We start from the raw sequence: 26,429 nt of genomic DNA, 5'->3' as shown, positions 1-26,429 counted from the left end.
AGGATATCAAATCCAAGCTCTTCTTCTTCTTCTTCTTGAACTTGGCCTGGTAGCTAATCAGCAACCAGTGCAGATCTCTGAGCACAGGTGTTATTTATTGACAAGGCCTCACTCCTCTCAGCAATTATGCTGCAGCATTCTGCACTAACTGCCGCTTCCAGATCAAGTGTGAGGGACGCCCCATATAGAGCACATTGCAATAATCTGGTCTTGAAGTAACCAACACATGAACTGCTGTGGCTGGTCCAGGAATGGCTGTAGCTGTCAAACCAGTTGCAGTTGGTGAAAGGCACTCCAGGGACAAAGCTGAATCCAGAGGCACCCCCAAACTGTGAACCTGCTCCTTCGAAGGGAGTGGAACCTTAAAAACTGCAACTCCTGGAATTCTTTGCGGTAACCATGACTACTTAAAGCGGCCAGAATTTAGTCCCATTGTCTCTTCCTGTGTGGACTCAGTCTCCCACCCCTCTCAGAACAGGCAGTGGCATTCTAAGACTCAAACGTGAACATGCTGCCACCTCCTGGGAGCAAAGGCACGAACAGATGTGCCCTGCAATGGTGCCTGGCGAGCTGCACGTGGAATATCTCTAGATTTGGGCCACTATTGCCCATTTTAAGCTTTTTAGGCCCAGCCATCTCCTGTCTCAGGAGGGATGAATGCTTTGTCATGCACTCATCAGAAAAGACAAAGAGATGTCAAAGAAGATTAAGCCTTATTGATGCCTCCTTTGAACATGGCAAAGCTGCTTACAAGCTTTCAGTGCGCCTGGCTTTGCTTTGTATTTATATATTTTATATCTGTGATATAACAATAAGTTCTTCTGCCCATTTAGAATAAAGGCTTATACACTTTGCACAGGGACACTCTCCCCTTTATCCTAATAGCTCAAGGAACACCCAGGAAGCATGGATTGGTCTGAGGTTTCCAGAAAACCTGTGTGTTATTTAAGAGGATCATAACGGGATGAAGTTGGGGGGACGCATGCAAACAGCTGCTCCCTTCCAAATGCAATAGGTGCAGTGCACATGTGGAACAGCTGCTACCAGAGTACTCACTGCAGGTATGCATCCATTGCTCTGTCCTGGAAGAATCAGACCAAATGAGGTAATCCATCTATATGTGATTCCAGGAGTCTATATGGATTTTCTCTACTGTACCTAAAAGCATACAGCTTGAACACAAGTTGCTGCGTGCCAATAAACTTGGCAGCAAAATGAGATGATCCAAAAAGAAGGTAGTGGTTTTTTAGAATCAAAGAACTTGAGAGTTGAAAGGGATGCCAAGGGTCATCTAGTCCAGCCTCCTGCAATGCAGGAATAACAGTTAAAGAACCCCTGGCAGGTGGCCGCCTAACCTCTGCTTTAAAACTCTCAAGCAGCTCTTACCATCCGAAAGTTCTTTCTGATGTTTAGTCAGTATCTCCTTTCTTGTCATTTGAATCCATTGGTTTGGGTCTTGCCCAAACATACCATATGATAAATTTACTCCCCTGTCCCTAATTAGAGAAGAAACTTGTGTGACAAAAAAACAAAAAAGACTTACCTCCATCCCTAGAAGCTTGAGAGCTTTTGGCTGCATGTTTCAAAAAAGAAATGAAACTTTTAGTTTGTGAAGAAATGTTATTTTTGTCCATCTTCTAGATTGCAGATACTGCTGCATGTTTCAAAGAAAGCCTATCTTTCATGCTATTGGTTAGCAGACATAGGCTAGCTTCCTCCTTCTCCATTATAATGATATCCACCCCCCCCACCCGCTCCACCTCAAGATTTAGCACACTGGCATGCAGCTCCAGAAGAGACTGTAGACCTCAGGCTGAAAAAGGTTCTCTACCCCTGCACTATGGGGAGGGGGAGGGGCAGTCTTCCCCATCACCTGCTCTTAGATCCCCCTTTACCTGGCGATACTGCCAGGAACTGAAGCTGGGATCATTTGCATGCAAAGCGTGTGCTTTACTAATGAGCTGTGCAACAGAGCTATGGTCCTTTGCTCTTAAGAACAAAGGAATTTGCTGGGTCAGACTTAAGGTCCATGTAATCCATGGACTCACAACACAAGACACGCCTCCTTCCCCCTTCCTTAAAGGGGATTTGACAAAGGCAGGCCAGTCTTAGCCTGCACCCAACCATCCACCTGTGTCACATTTCATTTTCTTTTTTCAGTTGCAAACACCTTCCTTCCTTCCTTCCTTCCTTCCTTCCTTCCTTCCTTCCTTCCAGTCCAATGGAACATGTGCCTCTTTTCTAATATATCTGATCTGGTTTCATAGAAGAATGCTAAAGATGGGATCAAGCCAAGTTCAGTACTTGCTGTGCATGCAGAGATCAAACAGAAGGAGAAAACAGACACCAATCTTGTGACAGATTCTTACCCTCTTTGGCCCAAATAAATTGTTGTACAGGGTTCGGAAGCTCTTTCGTGTATAGTTGCAACGATATGCCCCTCCCATGAGATATTCAAGGACCAGGCCAATGTCAATGAGGCTGATGTGGTAATCTGGTGGCAGATTTCCCTAGAAAACCCCCAAATAATTGTTTTGAAGCAAAATGTAAGCACAAGGGTAAAAATTTAGGACACAATCTGACACACATTTATGAGATTTACAGTGTCTAATTGTACCCAAGCATAGACAAAAATCTGCTCTTTAATCTCAGGATCCATCATGCAAAATGTGGTTATGATATTTCAAGAGGTATCCACATGCACAGTACACAAACTTATTTCCAAAATATGTGGTAGATTAATGCTACAATCCTATGCACACTTCTCTGGATGTAGTTCCCATTAAACCCAGTGGGGTTAAATGTATGCCTAAACAGAAATGACTTCTGAATTAGAAGGACTGACATCTGATTGAACTGGCTTAAAGTTTTGCTGTTACCTCCAATGACTAGCACAGGGAGACAGGCCAGCCCAGCCAGCTGGTGGGTCTCATGTGGGCTGAGGTGATGTGTGTGGTCCTGCAAAGGGGGCCCACAAAGGAAGATGTGAGCGCTCATTCCCTTATTCTGGGGATGGGCAGACAAGCAGTTGCCTGCATGGATATATGCACCATGGTAAATTGACACAATAAATTGTTGTCTGTATTCACTCTGTTAAACTGAAACAGAACTACACCAGGGTATGACTAACTCCCATTTCTTATCAATTTTAAATAATAATTAAAAATGGAGGGAATATCCCAAAAGTTTTGCTTTGCAAAATGCTTTGTTGTTAAAAATCTTCACTCACTAACCAAGAATTTCATTCTCGCCACTAGGACTGATTCACCAGAGAGGGAATCTCCCGGATGGCTCCCCTATTGTTTTTTATCTCTATGAAATGGCATCTTTGAAAGCATCAGAAATGGCTGTGTTTTGACTAGGTTTTACATCTTCCACCTAATCTGATCAGCTTTTGTCTATTTGGAGCTTTTATCCATTCAAGAATTCAATTTTCTTAAGGGCAGTTCAAAGTTCTTTCAAGAATGCAGCAGAGGGAATCTCCCCCTCCCCTTGGTTGATATTACATTTGTACCAGCCTCTCAGATGGGGGGAAGGAAGGATCAACACATTCATGGGAAGCTGTTCTGGAAAACCCCTCACTGAAATGAGCAGAAGCTGTGTAAAAGCCCTACTGGGATCCGTGGCCTTGATCCTTTCCAGTAGCACAGTGATGGTGTGAGCAGGAGTGTGTGATGTAGTCAGCTGCTGTTACAGGACACAGTTGGGAAAACCAGCAAGCAGGAAAACCAGGTTGAGTGCCTATCAAAACATTGCAGCCGGCCTCTCCTGTCACTAGCTTCAGTGTTAGCCTATGCAGCTGCTTGTGAATGAGCTTCACAAGCCTGCGGATGCCTGAACACATCTCTGGGTGTTCTTGGTTCTGACAGCTGCTGCAGGCAACACAGAGAGTCTCCCTCCCAGCACCTCTGATCCCCATCCATTCACTCCACTGCAGCAACGTATCTCTTCGAAGAACAGGGAAGTCACTTGTTCATGGGCTGCTGAGTGAACAGCCCATCGGGATGTTGTGGCTCAGGATTCTCAAACTGGGACCCACTGCTTTTTAATGGTTAGGGAGAGTGAGAAAAAGGATTCCCTTCCCACAACTTGGGAGAAGACAGTGCTCCCCATCTCAGTTTGGGTAGGAGATGCCTCCTCTGTCCCCTCCTCCCCATCTTCTGCTCTTCAGAGACACACAAAGGGTATCAGGGCAGCCCTTTGGTACAGAGAAACCTGACCACCTGGTGCTTTTAAGCAAACGCATGTTCATAACAATTCACAGCATCTCTATGCCAAACAAGCTTTTGATTAATCTGCAGCCCTGATTTGGTAAACAAGTAGGTTGTATAACCTCTTCTGTCGTATTGCTGAAGATTGGATGGTTACATTTAAAAATCTGGCATGCATCCTGAATCTCTGATCTGAACACAATGCCTCCTTGTTTAAGCTGGTTGTCTTTTATGTGCCCGAGTATGCGCAATGAGGTCTAGTCTACAAAAACATGGGACAATAGCTAACTAAGATGAAAATGAAACACTCTAAGCCATTCACCTCCATGTTAACCCAGCCAAATCCCCCAGTTTGTCGCTGAATGAGAATGAGCCATGGGAATGCAATGGAGGGGAGAGAGAGAGAGAGATGGAGAAGCATACAACAATGTGTTAATGACATTGAAAAATGCTAGCCATGGAACATGAGATATGAGTTCATAACATGCACCCAGTACACCATGAATGTGACCAGCTATGACCCAGACCCCCATGAATGCAACGCGTCCTTTCTTATTTGCTAGTCTCCCTTCTCTCCAAAGAACACATGAGCCGTTCTGCTGGATCAGACCAGAGGCCAGGGTAGTCTCACTTTCTGTTTTCAGTCCATTGCCTCTGGGGGCTCACCAGCAGGGAGGGCATCATCTCCCCTTGCTGTTCCCTTCAGAAGTCTCCTGCCGTTGAACGCAGGCTTTTCCACACATTAGTTATCATCGCTAACAGAAAGCTTTTTAAGACTTCCATTCTTCATGAATGTGTCTTATCACTTTTAAAAGCCATCTAAGTAGAAGACAATTTTTATTCACAACTATTTTCTTTCAAGCCTTGGACTTTGTTACTTAACCCATATGTGACTCTTTTATGGTTTTAAATACATCATTTTATTTGAATGCTGCATTTCCACAGTTCAAAGCATGCTCAGGGCGGCTTACAGCATGAAAAAATTCATCACTACAACATAACAAAAGTAGTCCTAAAGAATAAATAAAAGATTATAACCTAATTCACACTACAAGAACCATTGCATGGACTGAATCCCAGCTATCCTTTGTAACTTGCACTGCCCCAGATTTTGTGATGCAGTTCTCCAATCAAGTAATGTGCACAAAAATGTATACATATGAGGGAAAGTGTGCATAGAAATGCACATATTGGTGATAATAACATATAAAAGATGCATTTTATTAGGGGAAATTGCTTTCAAAATGTGTGTATTAGTTAAAACTGCATATAAAATTTTATTAAGAGAAATCCAAGCTTAAATGCTGATGAATTTTCGTGAGGATTGGGATCCCCACAATCAAAACTGCTGTGCAATTGTGGAGAAGTAAACACAGATTGGAAATGTGAGAAACACAGAGAAACTGTCTTTGACAGATTCTTCTCTCCCTAAGTAGTATCTTGTGGGCCCAATGGGTTTGACACATACGTCTACTTCATGTGTCAAACAAATAGGAGCTCCCTACTCTTGGGAAATGCAGAATGATTTTGCATCCCTCCCCCATTTTACCCCCTTCCCAATTTTTACCCTTGTTTCCCTTAGATCCTCCTTTCTAATCATTCCATGTTTTTGCAATGACACTTCCAAATAACTACATATGCAAGAAGCTGACTTTATCATGACAGAAAACATGCAATTTTTGAAGAAACATTTTGGAGACTACATGTGACACACCATCAAATAACACATGATTTTCCTGTTGACTTATGCAATTGAGATAAGTGTGAAAAAACATTTTGCTCATCTCTGCTTCCATTCCCAGTCTGAAAACATTTCTGCCATACCTTTTTTACATCTCTGACAAGCAGATGAAGTGTATTTGGTGGACCCAGTCTCTGAAAAAGACAACATGGCCAGGCACTGTCAGGAGGATATTTAATATGGGCATGGTTTAATAAAAGCACTCTCTTATTTACACCAGCCTGTGCTGGCTGGGGCAGATGGGAGTTGTAGTTCAAAACATCTGGTGGGTCCTAGGCTGGTGAAGGCCCATTTGCACCAATATGGGAACTGTACCAGCTCCTGACCACGTCCACCTCTCATTGCTGCCCATTCCCTTTCATACTTCTCCTCTCTCAAACTCCTCCTCCTGCTTTTTACTTCATTCCTCCAACCCATGTTCTCTTCCAAAAGTGGGGCTGCATCCCACACTCTCTGTCCACTCCCACAAGTCCTCTTGCACTAGTGGATGGGCGAGTTTTAATGTAGAGCAACAGAAGAATCAAATGGAACAGTTGCACTAGTGGAAACTTGTTGCACAACAGATTTGTGCAACAAAGCTACCAGCAACCTGCTTGTGCTTTCTCTTGCACAACAACATTCCAAGGGAGCAAAGCAAAGCTAGTGGAACAAGCATACTGCCAAGTGACTTTAACTTAGCATGACATTTGATACAGCCGTTTGTTTCCAAGGCCCTGATCCTTCTACACCTGCTAGCCTAGGACCTCCTCTTCAAGATCTGTCAAGAACAGTTTAGTCTATGACAGTCAGAGGCACACAGAATCAATACAGATCTGCCAAGGCAACTGGTGCCTCTTAGGATCAGAGCAGCACGACCAGTGGGAGTTGTGCACTCCCACTCTGTGCGCATGTCATCTCTTGGCATATTATCTCAAAATGCCCTGGCATTAAGAGCACACCCGCCCCCTTTATGTTTTGGAAGGGCTCCTAGAAAGTTCACTCACAGTGTTGTAAAGCTCTTCCAGTCGTGGGATGGTGAGGAAGCGCTGCATGCTGACGCCATTTTCAATCAGGAGCTTCACAAAGTCCACCCGATCCAGCACAAGAGCATCGAGCATCGCTTGCTCTAGGGAATTTACCTACAGAGAGGATGGAATGCACTATGAATTGAAATTCCAAATATATAGAAACAGTGTGAAGATACCATGCTGGAAGACCTGCTTTGTCAAAGGCTGGTGTTTGGGAGGTGTCACCATAATCTGTGGTCAGAACTTTTTTTCAGCTGAAACTCACCAGAACTCAGTTCAGGCACCTCTCAGGTGGCTGCCATTGCCATTCTAAGATAACAAGGGTTTGTGGTGAGTTCTGGCACCTCTTTCCCCAGAAAAATAACACTGCCTGTGGTCTATTACACATTACATTTATTTCACATTGAGCACAGTTCCCCCACTTCCTAATGCATGCACCAGGAGCATGTGGAGGCTGCTGTGAATGACTGTACAAGTCATACAGTGACAGTCCCCACGTGAAGATGGTGATTCTCACTAACAGAGTTCTCTGATAAGTGCTGCCTGGCAGCAGCGGCGGAGCAAGCTGATTGGGGCAGGCCAGGGCAGGATGCTCCGTGGGGCCTCCAAGGAGTCTGCCTGCCTCCTCCTACTCAGCTGCCCTACAGATGAGGGGGAGGCAGCGGGTGCAGTGGTGGAGGAAACCGCTTGGGCACCCAGAGCGCCAAACATGACGTGCACCTGGGGGTGGGGTGTCACTATGTAGTACGCATGTGCGGTGTCGCTATGTACCTGGTTTGCTGGTGGCACAGTGCTGGGATCCTCTGCTCGCGGCTGCAGCTGCAAACGGAGGATCCTCTACATGCAGCTGCAGCCGCGAGCAGAGGATCCCGGCACCACTGGATCCCGGCTTCTGGAGCCTACATCTCAAGGGCACATTCAGGCATACTTGTCATTTACACATGGTGCCAATGGAGGTGGGAAAGGTTATGCCCACAAGCTATACATGAGTGATAGGCCAGAAAGGACCAGCATCTCTCTGAAGTCATCTTGTGATGCATAGCCACAAAACAGGGGGTGAAGATGTCTAAAAGGTGCACTGAAATACTTTTCTTCTAAAAGGGCAGCCAAAGCTACAGTGCAGTTTAGGCCCGGCTGTTCTTCAGGAGACTTCTCCTCTGCCAACACAGATAGAAAGATACATCTGAAATTGGCTGTGAAACAGGAAAAGCACAAAGGAGTAAATGATCCGGTGAAGACAATTGGCGTTCAGAGCAATGGAAGGGCAATGCCATTTTTAAGCTCACCCAGTTCAGTAGCTCTAGTTTCCTTGGATCTGTTTCTTCCTCTGGTTCTTCTTTCTGTTTCCCACCTTTCTTTTTGCCTTTTCCTTTCCCTCTTGCTGCTTTTGCTTGAGGTGCCGGAGATTTCTTCTCCTTTTCTGGGGCTGTCCCATCCGTAACTGCAAGGCTTCCCAATGGCTGCAGTTAACAGGACACAAAATGGAGGTTCAGGGGTTGCTGAGCCCATATGTCCCTGCCTATGCATATACCAATCAACATTTCAGTCTGCATCAGGGATTCTAACAAAAACCTGGCCAGTAGACCAGGTGAAAGACTGAATAAATGGGCTGCAAAAAGCCCCAGGTTCAAGCCCTGGCATCTCCAGGTCGGGCTAGGAATGTCCTCTGCTCAAAACTCTGGGGGGCAACACTAAGCTAGGATAGAACAATGGCCTGGCTCAGTAGAAGGCAGCTTCCTGTGTTCCTACTTCCATTTTACAGTTGAGGAGCACTGAGGCTGAGAAAGAAGCAATTAGCATGCAAGACCTGCAATTGCAAGGATTCTCCCCACCCTGAGGCAACTTTACTTGCTAATGAAATCTGTGCTGATTTACTGCTAATTGCACAATCTTCCCTGATGTAGAGCATCATATAGCTGTCCAACCTAGAAGTGGGAGTGTGGTGACATTTTATTTTATTTAAAAAACAAATAACCTCTCTATGCAAAGATTTACCGGCCAATGATGCCCAAAAACGAAGATTTGACTGCGTGCAATATCCACACGGTTCCAGGCCAGTGCTAAGCTCAGCTGATCTGGTGCAGATGCATTAGTACCTAAGGAAACAAGCAAGTATTTACCACTCAGCATATAGAATCTCAGCTTTCTGCCAATTAAATAAGCAAGCAAGCAATTCAGAACTCCAGTCCTACTCACTACAATGGAAGTATTTTCTCCTTCAAGAAATATATCAAATTGTTAGTTTCAAAAGCTACAAGAAAAAACAGCTTCAGCTGGGAGGTAAGAATGAGATATGTCTTTTTCCTATCTTTGGTAAACTGAGTGAACTGAAAGCATAGAATTGGTGGGGAACTGCGTATCTCCTCTGTCTCCACTGGTATGCTTGCTATGCACGTCTGACATAGAAGGTATGAATGCAGGGAGGCACACATGCTTGCAACATTAATGTCTTACTCATCCAGGAGCTTCTGAAGTGTTCAGAGGCCTCTGGGTGACTGTAGCAGCTGCTGACAAAAACAATAGCTTGGACCCAAAGAACTGAGTTGAAAGTGAAAACGTTTTAGAACTGTCCTCTGAACTTTTGCATAAGCTGCTGAAATACTTCTCACCATGCAGCACTGTGATTTATTGTGGCTGTCTTACAGTTGAAAGGCAGGGTGACTGAGGAAGACACAGGCTGTCACATATATCACTGTTCTCTTGTTTGGTCACAGCAAATCAGATCACTGCTACTACAGGTCACCTAGTGGCCTTTGTGTATGGGATGGCTGGTTCAAGTGCTGCTGCATGGAGCAGACCATAGATGATGCATTGTGCATGAAGAAGGTCAATGTGACTGGTTGTGCCGACTCTGTATTCAGCATAAACCATTTGCAGAAGGTGGAACAGGCCAAGAGTCAAACATGTTCAAATTTTAAAACCAAAGAAGGGCTCCTCTTTTCTTCCATGTCCTGAGTCGTATTAGATTATCAAAAAACTTCATTAGCATACTTCTCCTCCCATCAGTTTTTAAACATTTAGCACAAGTGGCCATCAATGTAATTTATTGTGTTGCATTAAAAGAAAAACAATATCTTCTAGCACATATGATCCCAGGGTAGAAGGAAAAGTTCAGGAAAAAGAATGTAATGGAAAATTCAGTAGCAGATGTAGTCTCTATATGCTGTGCTTCTCTATATTCTAAGTGAGCCCAAATAAACATTTAACATTTGGTACATAACCTAGAGATTCATGAGTCAGTTGGTTTGCTAGCCGGATATGCAAATGGAGGTGATATATTTCATCAGTTTTCCGTATTCTTGCTTGGATAGCTCACCTTTAAGTAGAGCTGTTAAGATGGACATCTCAATATCCTGCTGCCCCTCAGAGCCCATGCGGAACACGGTGATCTAAAAGTTCAGCAAAAAGTGAAGGGAAAGTGTAAGCGCAACACCTCCATGCTCTTCTGTGTAGCTCTACTGAAGAAGAGTTTGGATTTGATATCCCGCCTTTCACTCCCTTTTTTAAGGAGTCTCAAAGCGGCTAACATTCTCCTTTCCCTTCCTCCCCCACAACAAACACTCTGTGAGGTGAGTGGGGCTGAGAGACTTCAAGGAAGTGTGACTAGCCCAAGGTCACCCAGCAGCTGCAGGTGGAGGAGCGGAGACGCGAACCCGGTTCCCCAGATTAGGAGTCTACCGCTCTTAACCACTACACCACACTGGCTCTCTACATACTGCTTGCATGTATCAGTGATGCTCCCAACAACTGAACACAATATCCCCCAAAGCAGTCCCCAAAAGTCAAATTTTGGTCATGCTCAGGAAGCCAGGCAAGCATTGCCCTAGGCCGGCTTCCCAGGACCTGGTGTTCTGTAGATGAGGTCTGGCCACCAAGAAAGCCATGTCACCATGCCTGCCCATCCGCCAGGCCTCAGGCGGAGGCAGGACACAGGGAAGGGCTTCCAAGGATTCTGAACATGCCTCTTGCACAACACAGCTGTGTTGCATGGGAGAAGCATTGGCAGGAACTACAATGGTGGGGTGAAGTTGAGTATCAGCAGGATGGGTTTAAGGGGGACTTTGCCACCATGTCTGCCCTGAGCCTTTCTCCTTCGCTAACCTCGTGCCCTCCAAATGTTCTGGACTACAACTCCCATCAGCCCCAATCAGCAGAGTCAGGTGGAATAAGGCTGCCTGATAGGCTGCTGTGCCACTCAGCCACGGATTGTAGCCTTGGTTTTTAAATAATATGCTGCTCTGGTCCATGGAGAGGTCTGCAAAGCCATAAAGAGTATCATTCAATTGGCACAGGAGAGGGAGACAATTTATCCTCAGACTGGAACACTGGGATTTATATTTAATCTGATCAAATTTGTCTCCTAACGTCTTGTCAAAAACAAATAAATAAAAGAGGAAATGTCCTCTAATTGCTATTGCTGAAAAATGTACATTCTGTAATTTGCTTGCTTTATTTTGTGAGGAGGGAGATGCGAAAAAAGTCATTTGTTGATGGAGGCCTTTAAGAAGCTTGATGGACAGATGATGTAATCAGAAGGGCTTCCCTACTAGCCCAGATGGTGGTGCCACGTGACTGGCTAAATATCTAAAGGGGTGGCAAAGTCCTAAAATGCTGATTAGCCAAAGAATGGTATTGACTTAAGTCCAGTTAATGTGGAAGAGGGGTTTTTCCTACCAGTGTCACTCCAACATGGATGCAGATGGAATCAGGCTAAGTAACATATTCCCATTTGTCTTTCTAGTCCATAGTTCTAGTCATAGTTCAAACATTTGGAAGGCACCAGGTTGGGGAAGGCTGATCTAGGGCACTATTGCCCGCACTGAGCAGCAGTGGCTCTCTGATGTCCCAAATCATTATTCAGCAACAAATCAATTTTAAAGGTAACAATGTTGAACTCCAGCTCCCATTAGCCCTAGCCATCAAAACCAATGATTGGGGATTTTGGGAGCTGTAGCCCAACAACATACGGTGGGTACCACATTCCCTATCCCTGGAACTCCTCAGATCTCACTCTTGGGTCCAAACGAGAAGTGAGGGTTGGAGGTTGCGAGTGAGGAAGGTGCCTGTCACCCTTTTGCCCCGGCTGTGCCTTCCATCACGAGTGTTCCTCCTCCTCCTCCTCCTCCTCCTCCTCCACCTCCACCTCCACCGCGTGGTGTGTGATTTTTCAGCAGGAAGCTGGCTCAGGGAGGAAAGGGTTTGCTCTCTCCTCCCGCTGTGCAGCAGTGGCCTTGATCTGGTTCTGGCTGCTTTTGCTTGAAAAAGAATGTGCCCAGGGCCTCTTATTTGAGAAGCGTCCCCCATGCCATGTTTGGCCCTGATACTCAATTGGTTTTGCAAGTAAAGTGTAAGATGCTTACAAGTTCTTTCTTTTTCATGCACTCCATGAGAATAACAAACAGCTGGTGAGCTTGGTTCCTGCTGTAGTTAAAGGTTTTCTGAATGGTGACAAGCAGCTGGTCCCTCAGAGACTCACTTATGATGCTAAAGTCAAGAGACAAAACAGAAGACAAACATTTTCATGCTTGGACTTCAGGAATGAAGGCAAATGGATTTGTTTGTTTGGTTTTCAGAAAACAACCCTTGGAGTACAAACTTGTGTTGCTCTCCTCAAAGTAAGTCCCACTGAATTCAATGATGCATAAGACTGCAGTCTTCATTATATAATTTTAACCAGTTTAACCAATTCTAACTGTTTAATCTTTATTTGTCTGAGCATACGGTGTAAAGCCACATCCTGTGCATGACAAATTCCCTCAAATTAGAACAGTAGTCTTCAACTTTTTAAAGACCCAGGACTCACTTTTAACCCAAGTATGTATTTAAGAATTACTCTCTTAATTTCTTCTTGATTGACTGATTGCATTTATATACCGCCTTTTCCTCCAAGCTGCTCAAGGCGGCATACATGGTTCTTCCCTGCAAGGTAGGTTAGGCTGAGAGGCAGTGACTGGTCCAAGGTCACCCAGTGAGCTTCATGGCCAAGTGGGAGTTGTGAGCCCTCGTCTTCCAGATCTATGTCCGACTATACCACACTGCCAGGTATTTTGCTAGTTCATAAAAACAGGTCCTAGTACATCAGATGTGGCTGAAAAAGACTTCAAAAGCTATCTCACTCCTCTCTGAGCATACTGTGATGAGAGCCTTGGCCAATTTCCTCTTATTTCAATTTGGCCAGCAGGCAATTCACTCAGACTTGTGAGTCTGCTGAGTTTCGGGAAATTCTGCTCTCTAATCAGAATGAGGTGAGAGAGCTCCCCCAAGGCTCCTCTTATCAGGGAAACTGTTTAGCCTGAGAACCTTGATCAGATCCTGGGCTTCGCCTGACAGGGCCTGAGAGATCCAGCACAGAGATGCCAGATCAGCAAGAAGCTTCTGAGGTTAACTCAGAGAGAAGAGGCCTTTGGCTTTCTCTAAAAAAAGTGGTGGGGGTGAAATTGTGAAAATTAAGCCGCTGAGTAATATATTTAAAAATGGAACATCTGCTCTGGAGCATACTGAAGAAGTTCCCATTTTTATTAATACATCTAAATAATGTAATACTTAGCATTTATATAATACCTGAGGGTTTTCAAAGCTCTCTGCATACATTATTTTGGTTATCCTTGCAACCACCCTGTGAATTAAGGGTTGTATCTAAGGTAGTCCTACTCTGAGTAGGCCCATTAAAAGATAGTTGTGCTCATTTATTTCAGTGGGTCTACTGTGAGCAAAACTAACATTGGATCTGGCCTACAGGCTGTAATGATTGTTCCTTTGAGGACAAAGGACTGAAAACGAGCAGTGCCTAAGAAGCAGGGGGAGGGAACTCTTTGGAGTCTGAGGGCTGCATTCCCCTGCAGGCAACTTTCCGGATGACACATTTATTTATTTATTTATTGCATGCATAGCCTACCTTTTTTCTCCAAGGAGCTGTACATTGTTCTCTCCCTCCTTATTTAATCTCCACAACAGCCCTGTGAGGTAGGCTAGGCTGAGAGGCAGCAATTGGCCCAAAGTCACCCAGTGAGCTTCATGGCTGAGTGAGGATTTGAACCCAGGTCTCCCAGTTCTTAGTCCAACACCACATTAGCTGTGCTGGGCATGTCCAGCAGCAAAAGTGGGCAGAGCAACAGATGTAGAGTAGGCAACACCCCAGCCATGCAAAAGCCAGAGGTTTCATTACTCCCCCCCACAAGGAATTATGGCAGCTGAAGGATGCATTCCAGCCAGGCAAAAACACTTGTGAAGGGTGTGAAGCAGGGCTAGTGAGGGGTGTGGTCTGGGGAGGGGTCTTAGCTTGGGGAAGGTCACAAGGGCTGCATAGAGAGGCTTGGAGAGCCACATTCAGCCCCTAAGCCTGAGGTTTCTCACCCCTGACAGAAAGTCCTCCAGCAAGTTCATAGAGGAGACAATATTGGAACCTCGGTCAACAGCTCAGGTTTTGCACCATGCAAATAAGACTTCCATTGTGCACTCCTTCCTCTCCTAGTCTTCACATGCACTACTTGATTTGTTTGAACATAACAGTCTGGTTTGGTTGTTACACTAAACCCACCGTTTAGCTCCATATGGGAACAGTGCACAAGCCTCTAACTTCAGTACTCTCAGCTCCCCTCTCCTCATCCAGTCCAGACACAAGGAAAAGATTGGAAGTGTCCACTTCCCTGTTTAAGCTCACTGTGATGTGTTGTTATCTCCAAAGCTGAAACTGTGGTTTCTTTTAGACTATGGTTCATCAAAACAAGTCAAGATCCGAAATCATGGTTTAGCCATGGCTTGTTTCAAAAAAGCTGAAAGTTGAAACTACACATAATTTGTCCAGGTTTGTATGTAGCAGCAAACTGTGGTTAGGTTAAACCAGGATGCTTCCCATCTCCTCTGGCAAGTGCTGGGGGAGAAGGCACTCGAGCTCATGGCTTGATCAAGCTTGTTCGCATAGTGCTAAATAATGGTTCAGTGATAAGTGTGCACCGGGACAATGGCAAATTGTGGTTTCTCAAGAACATGGAAATAAGGTAAGCAAGAGGAAGGAGAGTGTGCACAGGCACAACATTGTTTGTGTAGCTGGTCACAGCATGCTTTGGTGCTATGTATGAATAGGGACTCAGTCTCCTAACCACTACATTACACCAATTCTAACATGTCAGTTATTCTTACCCTCCTTCTTCTGAGTACTTGTGTGCAAACGATAAGATGTCTGACGCTCGTCCGCTGCCATCACAGATCACAACAGGAAGTGGCGGCTCTTCACGCAGGCATTCCAAAACGATGGATATCACATTGGGACCACCTTCGACTATCAGTCCAACCACAGGGACCCCCTGCCCCAGCCCTGTAGGACAAACCAAGCGGGCCATTAAACACCAAGTGAATGTTTTGAAAAAGTGGAAACTTCAGATTCTCAATGAAGCCGTACAAATACCAGGGCATAAGACAAGGAGAAGCTGCTGAATAATCTGTGAAATTGCACAGTACTTTTGGTGAACAGCAGAACCTGCTCGTAAAACTCAACAGAGGGCACAGCAGTTACAGTGGCATAGAAATGGCATGTGTTGGTTATGGAGACATGCCGCCTGCAAAATGACAGCCATCTAAAGGCTCTCCTAAGGCTCCTAAAGGCTCTCCTATTGGCTGTTTATGGTTAGGATGCAAATAATGGTCGGTCGGCGTTAGAGACGACAGCTGAGCACCCCTTTGCTGTCCCTGCCTCACTGTGATCTCCAGGCATAGGATGACAAAGGGAAGCCCATAGGTCACAGGATCCAGGCAGACTTGGTCACATGTCAGGAAGTTGGAGGACTAAAAGTAGAAAAATAATCATCTCGCACTTGGCATGATATGTCCTCAGGAAGTAGGTGCTTAAATTCAAAATGTTGGGGGTCAGGCAGAGTTATAAGGAGATTCGTCTCAAGATGTAGTAAAAGCTGAACAACAAAAAAAGCAGAAGAAAACCCACATTTTCTTTTTCATGCACATTGGACAAATGGGGGAGACAAGACTTTGAACACCATATCCCTACTTCCAAACCAGCAATACCCTTACTTTAGACTTCTCTCTAGGCAGGGGTGAGAAACCCAGTGGCCCTCCAGATGCAGTGGGATTCCAGTTGCCATCATTCCTGACTCCTGGCCATACTGGCTGATCAGAGTCCAACAAAACCCAGGCCACATTTGCACCACACCTCTACAGCACTTCACTAGCACTTTAAACTGCTGTGGCTTCCCTCAAAGAATCCTGGGAACTGTAGCTTGTTAAGGGTGCTGAGAGCTATAATTCCAAGAGCAATTTAACAACCAATCCCTCTTCCCAGTGAACTCTGGAAATTGTAGCTCTGTGAGGGGAATAGGGGTCTCCTAACAACTCTCAGCACCCATAACAAAGAATGACTTTATAATTCTTTGGGGGACTATTTATAGTGGTATTGTGACCCTTTAAATGTATGGTATGAATGTGACCCTAGAGTATCACAGGCTCCCCATGCCTCATCCATGGGCCAAGTATTTTGCTGCCTGAGGTGAAAGGCAAGATGGCGTTCTCTCTCTCTCTCTCCCTCTCCCTCCCTCCCTCCCTCCCTCTTCCTCTTCCTCTCCATTCCACATATAGAAGCTAGCTGTGGCAGCTGAATCTTGCATCCTGTATTGCACTTTGAGGTGGCAGGTTAGTATAGCGGACCAGAGACAGGCCATGTGCCATACACAGCTCTGCCTTCCAAGAGAAGGGCTCTGGAAGGGCTACCATCTGCTGCCTGAGGTGGACACCTCATCCTGTCTAATCATAGGGCCGGCCCTAACTAAGCAGAATTACAGGGGTGCTTGGAAGATTGTGGGGCTCAAAAGGCCAGACTTTGTAGCCTCCGGATAAGGAACTCCGACCCCCCTGGGTACCCCCCAGGGGTACCCCCCGTTTTATTGTTGTTAGCCGCCCTGAGCCCGGCTTCGGCTGGGGAGGGGGGATATAAATAAATTTTTTATTATTATTAATGGACCCTATGCGCACAGAAGTGGTTCATGAGGCAGGTCACCAATATCCCGCTTCCACTGCTGAGCTCCATCAAATAGGCAGTCCATTCACACATAGATTTTGTTTTGTTTCTTTAATTGCCAATGATTTTAATCAGGAAATGAACTGCATAAAAAGAGCTGACCCTCCAAGTGCCACTGTTTTGCAGGAGAGATTGAAATACGTCAGAACGAATGCTCATTCAAGATTAGACATGGTCTAACCTCTGTACGCGGGTGGCGCTGTGGGTAAAACCTTAGTGCCTAGGACTTGCCGATTGTATGGTCGGCGGTTCGAATCCCCGTGGTGGGGTGAGCTCCCGTCATTCGGTCCCAGCTCCTGCCCACCTAGCAGTTCGAAAGCACTCTTAAATGCAAGTAGATAATGAGGTACCACTTTATAGTGGGAAGGTAAACAGCGTTTCCGTGTGCTGCGCTGGTGCTGGCTTGCCAGAGCAGCTTCGTCACGCTGGCCACGTGACCCGGAAGTGTCTCCGGACAGCACTGGCCCCCGGCCTCTTAAGCGAGATGGGCGCACAACCCCAGAGTCGGTCACGACTGGCCCGTTCGGGCAGGGGTACCTTTACCTTTACCTTTAACCTCTGTACAAGCTTTGAATGCTCAAAAAATTGGTCATCCAGAGGAGCCCACAGCTTGGCTACTTTCAGCAGCTGCTCTTTGTAAATCAAAAGACAACTGAAATGTATTCAGACACCTCTAATGACACCTCTAATATTGAAATACAATGATTCATCCAGTATTAAAAGCTTCCCTAAACAGGGCTGCCTTCAGATGTCTTCTAAAAGTCAGATAGTTGTTTATTTCTTTGGCATCTGATGGGAGGGCGTTCCACAGGGCAGGTGCCACTACCGAGAAGGCCCTCTGCCTGTAACCTCACTTCTTTGCAGTGAGGCAACCGCCAGAAGGCCCTCAGAGCTGGACCTCAGTGTCCGGGCTGAACGATGGGGGTGGAGACGCTCCTTCAGGTATACTGGGCCGAGGCTGTTTAGGGGTTTAAAGGTCAGCACCAACACTTTGAATTGAAGGAGGTCCTCTTCGCCATTGCTATCGCCACTTGGTAGGCTCAATGTTGAGCTCTAACCTGTGTCCTGTCAGATTCAGAAAGAGTTTTCCGCCACCGGTGCTCCAGCCGTCTCACCGATTGTTTCATTGCCCTCAGCTCTGGGGAAAACCACGGGGCTGTCCGGGTTCCATGCAATCAGAGAGGACACTTTGGAGCCAGACAGTCGATAGCCCTGGTTAACTCTGCATTCCAGCGGACCACCAGGGAATCAGCTGAAAGGCCATCAACATGGGATAACGCATCCCCTACCACTCTCTGGAAACCATTTGGATCCATTAAGTGGTGGGGGCGGACCATCCGAATCGGTCCCACCTCCCTGCAGAGGGGAAGGGACACAGAGAAGTCCAGTTGCACCAGGAAGTGACCCAACCATGGCACTTCTTTTGTTTTGCTTTTTCTTAGTGTCAGATCACCCACATCCATAGAGGTAAACACCAGGTCTAAGGCATGTTCATGACTATGAGTTGGGCCAAACCTATTCAGGGATGGCCCCATGGAGGCCATGCTTTCCACGCCCTGCTTCTGAGGATCAAGCAGGGAGTATTGTTGTTCCACAGCACTGGTATTCAGCAGCCTGTTGCTTCTGAACAAGGAGGCTCCATAGAGTCATCGTGGTGAGAAGCCACAGACAGGCCTCATCTCCTCTTCCATGAATTTCTCTTATCCATTTTTAAAGATAACGAAGCTCTCCTCACATCTTGTGGCAACAAACTCCATATTTATATCCCAAAATGACCACCTCTCATTTTCATGGGATAAGCCACACTTCTAGTATTACAGGAGAGGGAGAGAAACACCTCCCTAAGCATATTTCGGGACTGAGCCTGGGCACCAGAGCAGGTTCTGAGCCTGAGCTGGCAAGTCAACCTATGTGCCCAGCAGATGCCTCCACCTTTCTGCCAGAATTGCCAACAAGGGCAGCAATTAACATCCATGCACAGTTTTTACTATGGGTCTGGCAGTAGAAGCCTGTTAGTTTTGGTATGTTTTCAGATTCAGGGGACCGATTTCACAGGCAGTGGTGTAATTCAGTGTACAAAGAACAGAGAAAGAAAGAGGACCCATTCTATTTATACAGGATATATTGCCTCAGACCACCAGTGCGCTTGCACATCTACAGAAGACGGAAAGTGCTGGCAGCTGAGGCCAATAAACAAATAAATGTGCACTTACAAGTCAATACATATAACGTGTGGGTGCAACAAATGTGTGTTTACCAGCCGTGGGCGTCATATAGGCATCCATGGCAGGAAACTGGCATTTCCCATGATTCCTTGCTGCATTTGCTCAGGGTGATACACCTGCATTCCCCACCACGAATACAGCCCACTCTGCCAGCCACTTTCATCACTCTTGGGTAGCGGTGGGCAAGTGCATGGGCAGGGGATGCAAAGCGGGAGTCGCCAGCACCTGCACTCTGACAGAAAGAGCAGGGGGGCTCTTCTGTTATGCCCCCACAGAAACTGAGGAATGGCCTCCCAGAGGAAAGATGCCCGTGCTCTTCCTGCTGGACTTCTCCCTGTAAGGTCCAACGCTGGCCCAAGACATTTTGACATCTCAGGTGAACCACAAAATGCCCCCCTCCAGGGAAGAAGGGGGAGTGAAGCTCTGCATTAAGCACAAGGGGGGGGGATAAGGATCTAAGAGTGATGCATTTCTTGGGGGGCAGATCTGCTGGCCCTGTGGATCCTGCTACCTTATTGCTGGCCTGGCCCTGGTAAGGTCTATTGATCTTCTACGGATTTTTGATAGGGAGTTATACCCATGAGGTTATTCTGCACTCAGCAGTGACCGTGAATGAGCTATATATCTCTGGTCAACTTACGTGTGTTGATTTTTTGGAGTGAGATATGTTTCTCCAGCTGGCGCCTCAGTTTCACTTCTGCCCCATATTTGCCAAAGGTGCCATTGTCGGCCAGGATGAAGTGCGTATGGGAACTGTTGAGCACAGAGAGTTTGCTTAGTGGGTTTGACATGGTTTGGTAAACTCTTGTCACCTGTCAAAAAGAAAAGGGCATTTTTAATTTAAAAAGAAAATAGAAACAAATAAAAACTGGGTCATATTTGCACTTGCATCTGGATTCTGGGAATATTGGACTTCAACTAGCTTAAACAGTAATTTCATCTCCTTCAGGAATCTTTGGGAACTGTAATCAGGGAGCTAGAGAGCTCTCAAAAACCTTGCCAAACTAGAATTCCCAGAATCCTTTGGGGAGGCAAAGCCAGTCGAACATTTTGGTCCCCAAACACTGCAAACCCAGAAGAGAGTGTTCTGGATTGCAAACATTCTTTTGGAAGCTGAATGTCTGATGGGGCTTCTGTGGCTTCCGATTGAGTGCAGAAAGCTCCTGCAGCCAATCGGAAGCTGCGCCTTGGAAGTTGAACGTTTTGGAAGTAGATGGACTTCCGGAACGGGTTCTGTTCAGTTTCTAAGGTACAACTGTAGCTGTCAGCCACTGGGTAGCTCTTCATTCTGTCTGGGGTGCAAAGGGGAGTGAAGTTGGAGGCAGACGTTTGCTAGCTGCAGCTTGTCATAGGCATAAGAAAAATGCAGCTGTTGAATTCTCCTCTTCTATCCCAGCTATCCAAGCCACAAGACTCCAAACACCAAGATTTACTGATACTAATATTTGCATTCTGCTTTTTTCTGCACACAACAGACCTAATACTAAAGCACTAGATGAATGAAATCCAGCCATACTCAGACTTGCACCTGCCCTGCTCCTCTGGCACAGCGGCAAGGAGCAGATTGCTTTCATACTAAGCAGTGTCCCGTTTATGTCTGAAAAAATCAGGGAGACTTTGGTTACTTTAAATATGGATTTGACAATGCATAATGTCATTGTTGCATGTGTTTGTGCATAAACCTATTCTGTCCCACTGCCGCATTAATCTGCATCCCCACCCCTCCTCAAACTTCCATGAATATTTGCATATCCGTACACCACAGGGGACGCAGGTGGCGCTGTGGGTTAAAGCCTCAGCGCCTAGGAGTTGCCGATCGAAAGGTCGGCGGTTCGAATCCCTGCGGCGGGGTGCGCTCCCGCTGCTCGGTCCCAGCGCCTGCCAACCTAGCAGTTCGAAAGCACCTCTGGGTGCAAGTAGATAAATAGGGACCGCTTTCTAGCGGGAAGGTAAACGCCATTTCCGTGTGCAGCTCTGGCTCGCCAGAGCAGCGATGTCACGCTGGCCACGGGACCCGGAAGTGTCTTCGGACAGCGCTGGCCCCTGGCCTCTTGAGTGAGATGGGCACACAACCCCAGAGTCGGACACGACTGGCCCCTACGGGCAGGGGTACCTTTACCTTTTTACACCACATACTCTGGAATATTTATTTCCTTTCAAAATAAACATTTCTTTAAAAACAGATTAAACTTTAAAGATGTGTTTCAAATTGCATTTTTATACGTTTAGAGACGAGGACACTGTCCAGAGATGTGCAAAATCTGAATGATAAGCCATATTCTGATCCATGCATTTGATTGCAAGTGGAAACGCCTGAGCCCTCCTTGAGGAGCGGGGGGCTGGGCAGCTGGGGCTCGTTCCATACCCTCATTTATTCCTCAGATGAAAATGGGGACATTTCTCACTCCCCCCCCAGCTGATCCTCCTTGATCTCCCATTTTTGTCCCCGCTCCCTACAGAGCATTTCCACCCCCCTTCAGCAACAGGATACAGCACACCCACCTGCCACCATCCTGAGAAAACCCCTTAATCCTGGTTTTATTTTTTTCTTTGGTAGATTTACAAAAAGAAAAGCACACACCAATAAATAAATTTTAGAAAGGGGGAAATATTAGATGTGGCTGCACAAAGCATTAAAAACAACAACCAGACCCCTTGTGCTCTGCTCTCCTTGTTTCCCACCCAGGGGGGCCCTGCCCCTCAGAGCTGGCATGCTGCATGGGGCTGGACCTCTGGGGTGGCGACCTCTCTTCCTCCTCACCCGCTCTCCAGCAGCCTCTGTGAGCTGTCCAAGGGAGGAGGCCGGCAGCAGCCATGGAGAGGCCACAGGATGCTCCCTCCCTCGCAGCTGCCCCCCTAGTCGTTCCGGAGAAGTGCCAGCTCCTCGTTCTCCCTGAGCTTGGTGGCGGCGGTGGCACTAGTGGAGGAAATGGGATCAAATCAAAAGCCGGGGTAGCTTTTGGAATTCTGGGACTGTCCCTGGAAAATTGGGACACTTGGAGATATGTCATTCATGTAACACTAAACCAGGGCTGGGATCCTTAGACCTTGGGGCCAAATGCAGGGCTCCCCCCAGCCTCTCTGCTTGACTTGTGGGGGGGCTCTCTCCATGCTCTGAAGCCACGGCCAACACCAGCCCTGCTTTGCAACTGGCTGGAAGGATGATGCTTCTCACCTGCCTGGAGGGAGGATAAAGAGGGATCTGCAAGAGTGTGTAGAAAACAGCTTGCTGCACAAAGGCAAAATTCACAGTAATTGCTCTGCTCACTTTCGCACTTGGCCCTGACCACTGCTGGCAGCTGGCCCTCGGAAGGATGCACAGAACAAAATCTTGCCCTTAGGCTAGAAAAAGTTGGGCCCTCCCCCTCATGCTAAGAGATTGTCATCGGTCATTGAGGTCTTCCACCGAGGGTCTTCTGCTGGTTCCCTTCCTGCGAGAAGTGAAGTTACAGGAAACCAGGCAGAAGGCCTTCTCAGTAGTGGCACCCTCCCTGTGAAACACCCTTCAGATGTCAAGGAAATAAAGAACTACACAGATTTTAGAAGAAATCTGAAGGCCGCACTGTATCGGGAAGTTTTTAATGTTTGAAGTTTTACTATGTTTTTATGTATAATGTAAGCTGCACAGAGTTGCTGGGGAAACCCAGTCAGATGAGCAGGGTCTACATAATAAAATTAATAATAATAATAATAATTGTTGTTTAGCGCTACATTCAGCCTGAGATAAAGGTGGCTAAAGGCAAAGAGAAAATGAACGATTTAACAGTCAACCCCCTTTCCCAGGGAACTTTGGGAACTGGAGTTCTCCAGAGGGGAATGGGGGGGGTGTCCCCTAACAACTTTTAGCACCTGTAATAAACTTCAGTGCTTTACATGTATTGTGTGAATGTGGCCTGTGAGAAGGGCCTCCAAAGCTCTGTGAAGATTGCCTCCTTTTAAATGAATGGACATGGTGCTGCATATCTCTAAGCTGGGGAAGGCTTCACCTGTTGATTTCTGCCTGTAACATGGTTGACAAAAGAATGCACAAAAAGTGGCAACCACCATCCTCTCCCTTCCTTCAAAACTCCTGCCCTGCCCTTTGGATGTAGCGCTGCATAAGGCGACACAAGCAACCCTTTAATGCATTATCTGATTTGCTGATAAGATTCAAGGGATCCCAGCAAATCAAAGGCAGTGAGACCAAGAGAATCTGGCAAAAAATCCACAGAATGTGTGGGAACTTACATCTTTCCCAATCAGATCCTCCTTGTTTTCCACAATGCCCCACGGAGCAATTCCTATGGCACAGATGCGTCCTCTGGACTTGGAAGAGTGATCTTTCAAGGCATCTCCAACGTGGCGAATGACACCTACAGGAGGGAGAGAGAGCCTTCTCCAGTAAAAACACCCCCTTCATTTCTCATTTATTAAGATACTCCAGGGAGCACTAGCTATGAATCTGCTTTAATGGAAGAGACACATAAACCTGGGCCCTTACTTTACCGGTACCATGTTCCTCAGTGTTTTCAGGAAGGTTGCTTAAAAGGTTTTAAATGCACCAAATCTTTAGAAAGAATTGAGCACTTTAGGCCTCCCCCCAGCAAAAGTGAGTCTTGACTCATTCCCAATGAAAGTGATGGAACTTATTAACTGAGACTGAGTCCCATTCTATTTCAGTTGTGTGCATGGATGGGCATGCCAGAGTCACAGCTCAATAAAAGTCTGTTCTCACAGTCACCCTCCCAGCCTCCCTCTATCACGCGCATGCACAGGAGCACCATAAACCCTGCCTTATCAAGCAACCAGTGTTGGCGGTCTGGGTTCCACTGGCCAGGTTCTTCACATAACCTGCAAGGTTATGACTTTTCTTCCCCCTTTGTATGTGACACGCCACTTTTTGCCCTGACTCAGTCTGTTTTGAGGTGGTTTAGTATTTTAAAACTCAAAAGTTGGCAATAAGAAGATCCACATGGACAAAGGTTTAATATAAAAAATCACAGGATGTCATTGTTTCGTTTTGTTCTATGAGGTGTCCCACGCAAAACTGAAAATGGTATAAAAATGTCTTGTTACTGTGTTGTCTGTCGAACCTTGACTACCGGCTGTTGGAAACAGACAGGGTTCCTAAACGGGGATTTATACAGCTCTCTGGCAAGGCTCCTAGCACAGGCCAAGGGAGGAAACGTGAAAACAACACAGTTACAGTCCCTTGGATTAAATCCCTGCTCATCTCCCCCACCCCCCCACCCCCCGGCAAGAAAACATTACGTTGGGGTCAGGCTAATAGTTTTCATCAGCCAAAGGTCAGCACACAAGCAAGCAGTCCAACAGTGCACTTCTCACCTGTACTGACTCCGCCGGTGAAGATCCAAGCCCCCGTGGTCATGGCGGCCTTGATGAGGCCCTTCCCAAAGACTTGCTTCAGCTTGGGTTGCAGCTCGAAGTTCTGCAGTCCCCCGTGGATGGATATTAGGAGCTTGGGGAGTTCCAGCTGCCACTCTTTCACCATCAGGTGGAGCAGCGAGTCTGGCTTTGTGTCATATGACACTCGGATGTACTGCAAGGCAAGTGGAGACAAACAGCTTAGCAGCTGGGATCAGCTTACTTCAAGGATCTCTTCACCCCACCCATGCCTGCTCTTTGTAAGTGCCACTTAGCGTCTGCAAGAAATTTATCCTTCAGTGCGGCAGCACTGTCAACTCTGCAACTCCCTGTCCACTGATATTAGGCAGGTGCCTTTGCTGTCTTGCTTTCGGTGCCTGCTAAAAACGTCTTGGCCAGATATGTAGTTTTATTATATACATTTGTTGCAAAACTGCTGGTTTTACTTATATTTTGATAAATGTTATGTATATTTGTTTTCTGAGCTGTGATTTTAATAGTATCTTAAAAGAATATTTCATGTCGTTTTATGTTAACCACTTAGAGGGTTTTGTTGATTAAGCAGCATATATGTATCAGATGCTCCTCAATCAGATCCAAAGTCCACCAAGTTTAGCTTCCCATCCTGGCCAAGCAGGTGCACACAAAGCAAATCCACAAGGCAGTACATGAAGGCAATGACCCTCTCCTGATGTTTCTCCCCAACATCTAGCATTTGGAGGTACACTCCCTCTGAACATGGAGGTTTTGCCAGCTAATGCAACTAACAGCTACTGACCGATCACTCAATTCCCCTTTAAAGCCATCAGAGTCACTGGCCAGCAGCACCGTGTCTCGCAGAAAGGAAAGTATGTGTTGTATGAATAAATATTTTCTATTGTCTATCCTAAATCTACTGCTGTTCTTTTTTATTTGATGGCAATGCAATGCAGAGTTTCATGATAGGTTTTAGCTGAGATTCTGGCATTGCAGGGGGTTGGACAAGATGACCCCTGGGGTCCCTCCAGTTCTACGATTCTATGATCATTCTAAGATACTGCTGCTCTGCACGTGCGCAGGCGAATCAGAGGTAGCAAAGACAGGCTTGCGAATCAATAATGCAACTTAAACAGCAAGGCGTCTTGTGGCACCATAAAAGACCAAGCAAATGTTTCACGAGTAAGAGGGGGAGGAGCTCAGCTCCCTTCCAAAGACTCAAGGTGTCTTTGCCCAGTCTAAACAAAAGGTGGACTATGGGGGACAGGACTGTGCCACTTTTGATGATACAATTGATAGCTGCTGCAACAACAGCAAAAACATATCTCTAAATCCAGATGTAAGGAAGAAGGGCTTAATCGACCCTTTCCCCTCCATTTGCTCTACGGAGGATTCCCCTGTCCTTGCTTGCTGGGAAGCCTCCTCATTTGCAACTCAATGGCACGTTTATCTTCACTGCTTCACAAATGTCAGCAGCCTTAACATTTTGGGCTTCCCTCAATGTGGTCTAGTTGCCAAAGGAAGAATCCACTTTCTCAAACTCACTTTAAACAAAAACTGGAATCTGGTCATTGTCTAACAACAACAACAACAATATCACCTATCTATTTATTTTTTATACCCTGCCCATCTGGCTGGGTTTCCCCAGCCACTCTAAGGACATTCTCCTTGCCAGGCTTCGGAAATCTACCCCTCTCTTCCCTGGGCCATATTGTCTCTATTGGTGAAATAGAGGTTACCACATACCATGGACTTGTTGGTGTGCCCTCCACCTTGGAACTCAAGATTTCCATAGGCATCAGTTGGGAGTGCCTGCGTGTGTTTACTGACAAACCACTTCTCAGGCTGAGTATCCACCTGCTTCGTTGCGTCTTCTTCATT

At 46.3% G+C, this 26,429-nt stretch overlaps 2 protein-coding genes across 3 annotated transcripts in view; both read right to left on the bottom strand.

The window, feature by feature from the left end:
• TRPM1 (transient receptor potential cation channel subfamily M member 1) overlaps positions 1–1,803 on the bottom strand; it is a 20,275-nt gene extending 18,472 nt beyond the window's left edge. Inside the window, exon 1 of the mRNA XM_081887629.1 lies at positions 1,544–1,803. The gene's annotated coding sequence lies outside the window, so the exon portion shown is untranslated. The remainder of the gene's footprint in view (positions 1–1,543) is intronic.
• Positions 41–26,429, bottom strand: LOC309356298 (transient receptor potential cation channel subfamily M member 1-like; the record flags this gene model as incomplete). Of its 2 annotated transcripts, XM_081887693.1 has the most annotated exons (13): positions 26,295–26,429; positions 24,534–24,747; positions 23,436–23,560; positions 19,849–20,020; positions 15,099–15,273; positions 12,320–12,443; positions 10,276–10,348; positions 8,955–9,055; positions 8,246–8,419; positions 6,936–7,070; positions 6,036–6,086; positions 2,370–2,510; positions 41–1,573 (listed from the first exon to the last, which is right to left on the bottom strand). In XM_081887693.1, the coding sequence occupies exons 1-13, from the start codon at positions 26,295–26,297 to the stop codon at positions 1,325–1,327; spliced, it is 1,737 nt and encodes a 578-aa protein (XP_081743819.1). In that variant the 5' UTR covers positions 26,298–26,429. The 2 variants fall into 2 exon arrangements, with proteins under 2 accessions (XP_081743819.1, XP_081743820.1); XM_081887694.1 differs by lacking the exons at positions 41–1,573; positions 2,370–2,510; positions 6,036–6,086; ... (3 more) ...; positions 10,276–10,348; positions 12,320–12,443 and having other exon boundaries at positions 15,095–15,273.

Source organism: Podarcis melisellensis, assembly GCF_964234715.1.
Source record: "Podarcis melisellensis genome assembly, chromosome: 14".
In the NCBI taxonomy this organism is placed as follows: domain Eukaryota; kingdom Metazoa; phylum Chordata; class Lepidosauria; order Squamata; family Lacertidae; genus Podarcis; species Podarcis melisellensis.
The sequence above is the reverse complement of the archived record's forward strand: the minus strand, read 5'-3'. Positions and strand labels throughout refer to the sequence as shown.